The sequence below is a fragment of the Papilio polytes genome, unplaced genomic scaffold (assembly GCF_000836215.1).
Source record: "Papilio polytes unplaced genomic scaffold, Ppol_1.0 DF823288.1, whole genome shotgun sequence".
In the NCBI taxonomy this organism is placed as follows: Eukaryota; Metazoa; Arthropoda; class Insecta; order Lepidoptera; family Papilionidae; genus Papilio; species Papilio polytes.
Window position 1 is genome coordinate 2,125,965 of NW_013525916.1, and position 10,748 is coordinate 2,136,712.

The window sequence follows — 10,748 nt, forward strand, 5'->3', positions numbered from 1 at the left end:
CTTGACAACTAACATAGTACCTTTTAAAGAAGTTTTCGGTGAAAAAAAATGTTGTTCACTATATGTTTATTAGTACGACTCTTCCGCATTATATTTAAAAAAATATACATAATACCACCAATTTCACTCGCAGATAAATTACCTTTTTAACGGTGAAAGATTTTTGAAAATCGCCCCAGTAGTTTTTGATTTATTATAAAATTCATACAAAAACACAAATCTTTCCTCTTTATAATATTAGTATAGATATATTTCTTAAATGCACCACACATAGTTTCTTTAACATACCATGTCCTTAGAAGCATGTTCTATAAATTGAAGATTCTGCTAAAGTGTGTACAAGTACTGAAGTAATGTTCGTGTCGTAGGTACGAAAGCAACGAGAACATGACAATAATGTGCAGCACGAAGGTGTGCTCGTTCGGCAAGCAGGTGGTGGAGAAGGTGGAGACGGAGTACGCGAGGTTCGAGGGCGGCCGCTTCGTGTACCGCATCCAGCGCTCGCCGATGTGCGAGTACATGGTCAACTTCATACACAAGCTGAAGCACCTCCCCGAGAAGTACATGATGAACAGCGTCCTCGAGAACTTCACGATACTACAGGTGCATATGGAACCATCATCTACTGCTCTATTCTATAGCATCCATCACACAACCCATTTACAGCAATCACTCTCATTACTTGTTTAGTAATCAAGCTAAGACCGTCTTCTTCTTTTGGTGTCATCTACTTCATAATAGCTACATTATAAGTTTTGTTAGGAATAAAATTAGTATCGTGCTATAGAATTGGCGCAACTCTAGATTATCAGCATAAACGTCACGTCCCTAGCTGACAGCTGTCAATGTCACTATAAGGATGGATAGATTTGGCGCGCATTCTAAGTCCTGACGAGAAGTGTTGCTCTGAGTTTAAAGCGACAGTATCAATTAAATAAGTTGTCTAAAAGTTTAATGGCACCAATTATTCAAACATAAATGTATCACAATGTACTTTGTTGAAATCAAAAAAATAGAACTCTGATTACATCTAAAAATATAGAACGCGTAACTTTATTGTATAATTGGAAAAGATTTTAATTAAGCTTTATTCAGGGATACAAGGGAAAAGAAGACCAGGGCCAACATCTTGGTTATAAACATCTTCCCCTGTAGACGTATGCTTAATTTTTATAGAGCTCTATAAAAATCATTCATAGATACAAAACATTTTTTCAGATGGTTAATCTTAAAAATTTAAATTTACTCAGGGTCATATCTTTTATTAATTCTTGTCCCTTAATCCAGATTTATTAATCTAATTGAAACTGTTACAGTTGTGGGAATAACTTTTTTTTTATTTGCAGGTGGTGACGAATAGGGATACTCAAGAGACATTATTGTGTGCAGCGTTTGTGTTTGAAGTGTCGAACAGTGAGCACGGCGCGCAGCACCACATCTACAGGCTCGTCAAAGACTGAACACCACGCCACAACACCACACCACAACACACCACAACACTACACAACACCATACCACAACTCTGTCCTACCACACACGATTCTAATTTGTTAGAAAAAATATTCCAGAGCTGGGCTCTTGTTATTCTATCTGTCTGTGACTTTTCTTTGACTAATTTCTTTGTCTTGTGCAAGTTTGGATTTTTGTTTCAAAATTCGGAATGTTTTTTTTTAATTTGGTGTTAAAATTTGAAATTGTTTGAAATAATTTATGTAATCTCCGAATCGTGTATGGTCAAATTGGCCAACTATTTTGTGGACCATTCAGTATTTACACTACACAGACATATGAACAGACGCGACAGATTATATTCAAAGTGGGACGAAAAGATCGTTGTTATCGACATTTTAGTGATGCAAATGTAGAGAAAAAAAATGTGATCTGAGAAATTACGCTACAAGTATTTTTGTAAATGGAGATTTATGTATAGCTCAATTTTTAAATATCATGTATCATATAGTGACAACGGACGTTCGGAACGATTTTGTCTATGGTTAAATCTTTAATGGATCACAAAAGAAAAAAAACTTTCACAAAATCTAACCTTAAAATTTCGTGTAAATTACCAATATTAAGAAATTTATAGATTTCAACACACAGTGCCTCTATAATTATGTTACATTAACATAAATTACTTGAGCATTTTTAGCATTTCCACTGCACGTTGTAACGTCCCAGTGGAAATATTAAAATTTAGAATACTGCGATTCAATACATAGGTTTGTTAAGTATTATTATTAAGACGTCTAGAAATTCTGATTCTTTTAAGTGCTCTTGGTACAATTTAATATCTTATTTTGTTGGTCATTTTTTAATGATTTCGAAACATCGTTTGCGACATAAATCGTAAGGAACGTAATGTGGCAGCTTTTTTTTTTACTTTTGTATTTTGAATGTTTCTTTACTTTTAAGATCGTTTTGTATTTGCCACGTATGTCTTTGCCACTCGGTTATAACATTGTACATACTACAGTTAGACAATCAAGGTTGTTATTAGGGATGCGAAAGTGTACATATATCGATATTCATGTCAATGTCAAATAAACATCAATCAATAAAAAAACACATCTGCAAATTGTCAAAATGTTTGTTATTACATGTTTAGTTCTTAATGTTATATTTTTATGTATTTTAAAAATATCGCCCTTAGAATATAATTTTTATGAAGTTTAAATTATGTAATTAGAATGTGAATTTTACTTTTTCGCATATCAAAATTATTGAACTTTATGTCGATATAAATATCGATGTATCTATACTGGTATCGGTTTTTCGATATTACGTCGCATCCCTAGTTGTTATAGATGTATAAAATGTATTATAAACAAGGTATTCAAAGTGCGTATGAACACATTTATTTCGAATGCGTTGGATTTTTCAAAGGCTCTAAGAATCATGTTTCTTTTTTTTACATGATTTTTTTAATGTTAACGCGTATTTCATTTCATGCCACTAAACATGATTTCGAGAGCTTCCGATATAAATTGCAATAAAAATTATTTTTAAACTATTATACGTATTGAATATTAAAAATTATATTGGATATTTTTTTTTCTTATACTTCAAAATGATGCTTTGATATTCTTGGCAGCTTTTGTTAACGCAACCGTGTAAATAAGATTCTATTATTTACTTTATTATTGACTCATTTTCTAAGATGCATACATAATTGAAAATGACGAACAACATTAAAAAACACGAGTAATAAAATACTAGAGTATTTTGGACCTCGTCATCTTTAACTACAAAATTTATTTGGAATCAATACTAGTAACTAAAGCCCTTGGCGGGGTTACTACAACGCCCCCTTTTTAGCAGATTGCCCCTTTCCATCGCCCTGGGCGGATGTCTCTACTGATTTTTATCCTTATTTAAAATCGTCATTTCTTATGTATGTAGCTTTATATCTCGTGTTTTTCATCAAAGCCTCGGTATTTCCCTAAACTAAGGCCGCTTCTGCTTTCTTTAAACTTCCAAAGTACAAAGAGTGCCGGCCTACTGATTATACATAAGTTTAATTTTTTTTTTATAATGTGGCAATGATTTGATCTCTCTTTTAGTCAAATATTTTTAGGGTCCCCCCTTTTTTAAGTTTACAGCGGTAACCTAATGTGCATTAATATAGTTTCAAGACATGCGATAGAAAAATATTATCTTAAATAATGGTAAGAGATTTTTTTTGTATTTATTTCATAGATTTATATTAGGTAAATTGTAAAGTGATTAGTTTTAAGGTTTTATTTTTTAATATGGCAATGGTCGTTCAGCAAAATCGTAGGTAATGTGAAATAATTAGTACTTAAGCGTATGAACTTAATTTTTTATGGTGCCGTCGTCTCTAAACAGTGAATAAGCTTATTTTAAACGACATTTTGCAAAACGATTGTTGGTGTTCATCTAACATCAATCATCGGAACATTAAAAACATCGATAAGAAAATCGATAATCGATGTTTATCTAATTTAAAGTTTCGATAGTTGCTAACATCGTTGATTATTTAAATTATTGCATTAATCATTTGTATTGAATTTTCAAGAGAAGGTGAATAAAAAAAATTAATATAAATTTTTAGTATGTTTATATTCGCTTTGATGTTGCAAACATTTGGTGCGTCGAAACATTATTTTATTATTAGTAAACATCGATTATTTATTAACCCTTATTATATTGAAATAGTGAAAGAGATCTGTTTCCTATGTGATTTTTTTTACTTTTTTGTAATATTAATGTACTCAGAATGAGATTAATGGGTTCGTTCGACTCTTGCTAGTAAACAGACGGGAATGGTTTATCTTGTATACTTAGTGCATTTGTTTCACTTTTAGTTTTCTAAGTGAATTTTGATTTACAAACTTTTTTATGACGACAAAATGTCGCGAATTCTTACATCTTACGAGGATATGCCCCTATTCTTTGTACAAATGAAGCTTCAATATTTTTATGTTCATAGATTTATTAAAGCAGAGCAGATTTTGGCAAATAAACTTGAACTTTATGAAATTGTAATAAGGTTTAATTTTACTTTGCACGTCTTTGTTATAAATAGCAATAATAAAAAGACGCTTGAAGTAAAATTCAACCTTGTTTCAATCTAATAAAGTTTAATTTCGTTTACGATAAAAATCTTATCTGCTCTGTTTTACTCTCCAGTCTGAACAGACCTTTATTGTATATTTTCACTATCGTAATATTTGTATTATATATTGCTGTCTCTTTCGTTCTATCTGAAAAAAAAAAGACAGCAATGTATTAATGTAAATGTTCGGAAAGTGATAATTTCAAAATTAATTATCTGTACAAAGACGCTTATTATATGTTTTTTAAACGATCTTTCATATCGACAATCTGCCATATCAATATGAAAATTAAAAAAGAAATTTAGTCGACGGCTTTAAAGAGAGTCATTTGCTTTATTTGAGGTTATTTTTCTTTATTTTGGCAAGTTTCTCGAACTGAGGGGTCAGCGAATGACTATTTACAAAGCCGGCCGACATATTGTACAGTATTTTAAAGATAATATTACGTTAAAGATTTGTATGAAAAATTTAATTATATTGTCTTCATAAATCCAAGTGTTTATCATTTTTTTTCACTAATCTATAAAAAAAAACTAACTGATTTTATGTGATCACGAGTATTTTTAATTAAAAAACCATTAATTAAACCACAAGAATTATCAATACAATTTTATGCAAAAATGTTTTTTACTAGCTTTCGCCTGCGACTCCGTCCGCGTGGAATTTAAAAAACAAAAGTGACAAAAACAGACTATCCTCTACATTTATGCCATATTACATCTAAATCTGTTCAGCCGTTTAGGCTACAAACTCTAACAAACATCCGTCCATCCATACATCCATCCATCTAAACTTTCGCATTTATAATATCAGTAAGATGTAAGATAAAAATCATAGTAAGTATAACTTCACAGACCAGTGCTGATAACAAATGAAGCTTTGGTCTTTTTTCTTAAAAATTTGCTACAACAGCACCACTAACCGAGCCAGAGAAGTTTCTATTTCTATATCAAACGTGCACAAAATGTCAACAACAAGATCGATATCTTGATAAATGACTTTCTAATTGTCCGATATCTTGATGTGATAAAGACATTTTTCTACATAATTAATTATTCAACTTATAAATCGATTAAATAATTATATCACTCTCAACAAGTACAGTTAAGTTAACAATGACAATAAATATATAACTTAAATGACATTTTTCAGTACGTTTTCGCACACCATTGGTTTTAATTAAGACAACTCTATGCATTTTTGACCGACATCCCAAAAGAAGGAGGTACTTAATTCGTCAGTATGTTTTTTTTATTTTTTTTAATGCGTGTTACAGCATAACTCCGCCGCTAGTGGACCGATTTTGGTAATTCTTTTTTTATCCGAAAGGTAATGCTTGTATATGTAATGAATTATATTTTTAATTGGAATTGGCTTATAAATTGCAATTGTCTTCAAATTGAAATTTCTCCAGGATATATACAATCTGTTTGAAACTTAGAAGATGTATATGAAGAAGTATGTCATTGTGATATATCCACGACCTCGTTAAGAAATCCATGACCGAAGGTCAATAAAATAAACAAGTATTAAGTTAATTCGATTAATTCCTAATATGGATCAAGATAATATCATATACAGGATGCTTCAAAACATATTTCTAACATTACACATAAATACATACTGACATTTTATCAAATTATCGAAGGAATAAAATTACTCACGTCTATTTAATTTAAACTAACTTTCGCCTGCGACTCCGTCCGCGTGGAATTAACAAAATAAAAGTGACTAGCCTATGTGTTCTTTCAGACTATCCTCTACATCTATACCAAATTACATCGAAATCCGTACAGCCGTTTAACCTACAAACTCTAACAAACATCCATCCATCTAAACTTTTGCATTTATAATATTAGTATGAAGTATGATTATTTCTATAATTCGTCTATAAACAACATTTTGTAATCCTTCTCTCTTTCAGCCAGATAAGTTGTTGTTATTGGTAATAAATACATTCATCCAAACATTCGTAATTAGTATTAGTAAATATTCGTAATTTATTTATTTATTTATAGCAAGATTTTTGACAAGTTTCCGATAAATATAATCCAAATAGGTTTCAACTTTCACCATAAACATTGCTCCACTTACTGTAGTTTTTTTTACCATCTCAAAAGATTTAAACAGTTACTTTTGGTGCTACTTTTGTGACGTTTAAATAAAATGTTGTATAAAATATCGACATTATAACCTTTTAAGTTTTTAATGTCCTTGAATTTCATAATAAGTCATCTGATAAACTACTGTTCCTTTATTAAACAAACAACATAAATAATTATTGTAGATTATCAATACTGATAATGTAAATACCATATCAATTACATTGAATCTAGTTGTAATTATCACAAACAATAACATTTATTTCCCATACAAGCATTTTCAAAATTCATTCAAGAGTGTAATTTGATCGAGGTAACACCTACGATCAATTAGAAAAATGAAAAGTTTAAAATTACTTTTAGTAACGCTAACTATACTTATAGGAGAATTCAAACCTGGTTACAGCGGTATGTTTTATAATTAATCTTTTAAATAATATAATAATTAAGTGTGCAATTTAATTGTTAATTGACATGTACATTCACAAAAACAAGAAACATCGGGCGCGTTGCTGTTTTCTAAACATATTTGATGTCTGAATGATGTTGAACGAAGACCAAGGCCGGAACAAGAACTAGGGTTTTGGTATATAATAGTTTAACTTTGTCTATCTTTGACTACAAGTGATAAATTTGAAATAATAATTATGTAAACATTGATGTACTCTCTAAAAATATACTAAAAATGTAGATGCAATATAAATAAAGATGACTTTATTGTTTCTTACAGATTTGCCATGCCGAGCGCGCGACGTTGGTATAGACGGCAGGTCAATAGTATGCGTTTGCGACGCAAACTACTGTGATACCATCACCAAAGAAACACCAGCTAGAGGGAGTTTTGTAGCTTACACGAGCACTAATGTGAGTTATACATATTTTAAAGAGAATATTGTATATGTGTGGGATCAAAACTTATAATTACTTGTTTTCAGGCTGGAAAAAGGTTCGAGAAAAGCTACGGAGCGGTAAACGGTTTTGGTGCAACCGAAGATGATGACATCATTGTTGAAGAAAATAAGGGTATGTATTGAAAATTTTTACTAATTTCTTCTTAATCTCTTAATAACTAAACCTGATGAAACTATTGACTTGACAGATGTAAGTCACATTAGTTTTGTTATGTTGCAATAATAGAGAATTCGAATAAATGTATATAAAACTCTTAAAAATTATTTCTTGAATAGCATGTATAAGAAAGAATGTGGTACTCCGCGTCCTGACGTCATCTAAGAAGCAAACACTCGAGGGATTCGGAGGCTCTGTCACGGACGCCGCCGGCATCAACTGGCGTAAGCTATCCACGAAGGCGCAGAAGCAACTCATGAGGTAAATCATTTCTGTCTATACTAATTTCATTCTCTAATCTCTTAATTTACACTCTGGAGGATTAACACAACACTACATCATTGGCCTGTCACTAATTGACATCTGAAAAGGTCATCGAGACGTATTATGTAGCGCGCCATTCTGGCGGGAGTTATAGTTTGTCTAAATAAGTAAGATTAATTTAATAAATGACGCATATGATGTATCGAATTCAATTTGTATGAAAATGCCGTACTTAATAGACAGGTCTCGTAGTGACGAAACAAACACGCATAGCGAACAATTATGAACTATCTTATTTAGACAAACTATAGTTAAATTAATTACGTTAATACAATTAAAATCATCCCTTTCAATACAATAACATCACTATTACGGTGTTAGCACAACACTATCGCCTCTTTCACGTACATTTATCCCACATTCTAATGGATTGCAGCTGTTTGCAAACCGCTCTTCATTGATACATATCCTAGATTCATCTGTGGCGTCTAAATAGCTCTTAAAACTATTGAGCATTTACAGAGCTAGCGATAGTTATAAAATGTCTGCTTTAATCATTTTAGATTATAATACTATTGCACAATCTGATATAATGACAAAAAATGTAGTAATCTCTAAACAATAATTAATTCCTATTGATTTTACATCAATAGGATGTACTATATCTAAACAGATTATCTTTTTAATAATATTAGTGAAATACCTATCACAAACAAGGTCTAGTGATAAACTATGATGAAACAATTACACCAATTAACTAGTCACATGTCGTCAAGCTGACTTTTGGGTATAGAAAATCATAACAATGCGTAGCACTTTAAGTGACTTTTTTTTTATAACATAAGGTGGTAAACGAGCAAGCGGCCACCTGAATCCGCCAAAATGGCGAAGCGACCCCTGCCCATAGACATCCGCAATTGCAGATGCGTTACCTACCCTTATCCAACAGAGGAGGAGAAGCACATGAAGAGAATATCTTCCCTATGTATCTCCTCCTCCATCAAATCCACTTCCCCTTTCCATCATTTCCTTATAAGAAAAGGGTGGCAAAGAGAAATGGACTTAAATTAGGCCTCCGGCACCACACTCAACAGACGAAACACGGAATTGCTTCCATTTCACGCCTGTCTTCTGTGTGGTCGTGGTATTACACCGGCCGTGCCGGCCCTGCAGTGCTAAGATGTTAAAGCGGGCACTACCACTGTTAAACTGACTTAGAATTGTTTTTCAGTAAAAACACAGTACTTATTAGATAACTTTTAATCTCGTCTTTATTAAATTGGGTGCCCTGGTGTGAAAATCTTTGCCACTCTGGCTCTAGGAACGTATTAAGAAAACCATAATAGCTTCAACACAACCAAGCTCCCTAAAATCTGGTTTTTATATTCGCCATCACTAGACTAACAAATTCCAAATTCGCCAGTCTCCATTGTCGTATTCCATTTGCAGTACATACTTCGGTCCAGAGGGCTTAGAGTACAATTTAATTCGAGTGCCAATAGCTGGCGCTGACTTCTCTACACACCCATACACCTACAACGAGCTGCCCTGGAACGACGCTGCACTTACAAACTACTCCCTCAGTCGGGAGGACTTTGATTATAAGGTGAGAAAGCGATATCTCATACTTTCCCCATTTTTAGTTCTAATTTCATCAAGTCTACGAAATCGGTCTAATGCAGGTACATATTGAGTCCAAGCTATTATCAGTTTAGTTCATATGAACCTGAATTTTATCTTTTAATTCGATTGATTCCTTTATTAAGGAATTACCCAGATACATAATTTGATTGAAAGATAACAGTCATTTTATTTGATTTATTAATTCAGTAACTGAATTATCTTAATAATGATTTATTGAACATGGGATATATTTTAATTGCTTAAAGATACCTATGATAGAAATGGCAAAGGCGATGGCAACGGATGAAATCAAAATAACAGCGACGGCGTGGTCTTCGCCTATCTGGATGAAGACAAATGAAGCTATCACCGGCTTTGGACAAATTAAGCCTGAATTTTATCAGTCTTATGCCGATTATCATCTACGGTTAGTACATTTACAGAGTAGTTGCACAGCATTTGACTGACTACGATATAAACGATACTTTTTGATGAATTTAGGTAGTGAATTGATGTATTATTTGATTCCTATGAGCTTATATGGAGGTGTGCACACTACTCGATTTTTATTTGTGTGACTAAACAGTTGAACTGGCTGCGAAACAATCGAGAATGGCACAACTGTTTTGCGATAGTTCAGTCAAAAATGTGCGTCAGCTCCTAATGTAAACAGAATCACAACCGATTGCATACACTTTTGATAAAATATTGGAGATACAAATGTTGTCTCTTTTTAGTAACTAGTAGTTTATATTACAGTTTCCTTGAAGAGTATGAAAAATACAACATAAAGATCTGGGCCATCACCACCACCAACGAGCCTATCAACGGCGTAGTGCCAACTGTCAATTTCAACTCTTTGGGCTGGTTCCCCAGACAACTCGTAAGTATAACAATACTAACTGAGGCTGATTTGTCTGCGCGGAGTTAAAAAAAACTTAATAGACTGTGTTCTTATAGAATATATCTTACTAATATTTTAAATGTGAAAGTTCAGATAAATGGATGGTTGTTTTAGAGTTTGTAGCCTAATCGGTTGGACGGATCTCAATTAAATTTGGCATAGACGTAAAGGGTAGTCTGGAAGAACACATAGGCTTCCTGATATTGTTTT

The 10,748-nt window shown here is 32.5% G+C and overlaps 2 protein-coding genes across 2 annotated transcripts in view; both read left to right on the forward strand.

Annotated features, from left to right (window-relative positions):
* Positions 1-2,555, forward strand: part of LOC106104996 (protein scalloped) — a 74,043-nt gene extending 71,488 nt beyond the window's left edge. Inside the window, 2 exon segments of the mRNA XM_013285193.1 lie at positions 369-603; positions 1,347-2,555. Of these exon segments, the coding sequence (XP_013140647.1) occupies positions 369-603; positions 1,347-1,460 (349 nt within the window). The 3' untranslated portion in view covers positions 1,461-2,555.
* A 4,394-nt stretch (positions 2,556-6,949) lies between these two features.
* The window catches only part of LOC106104981 (glucosylceramidase-like), a 5,472-nt gene continuing 1,673 nt past the window's right edge, over positions 6,950-10,748 (forward strand). Inside the window, exons 1-7 of the mRNA XM_013285173.1 lie at positions 6,950-7,087; positions 7,410-7,543; positions 7,615-7,702; positions 7,867-8,008; positions 9,461-9,617; positions 9,901-10,061; positions 10,394-10,517. Of these exons, the coding sequence (XP_013140627.1) occupies positions 7,018-7,087; positions 7,410-7,543; positions 7,615-7,702; positions 7,867-8,008; positions 9,461-9,617; positions 9,901-10,061; positions 10,394-10,517 (876 nt within the window). The 5' untranslated portion in view covers positions 6,950-7,017. The remainder of the gene's footprint in view (positions 7,088-7,409; positions 7,544-7,614; positions 7,703-7,866; positions 8,009-9,460; positions 9,618-9,900; positions 10,062-10,393; positions 10,518-10,748) is intronic.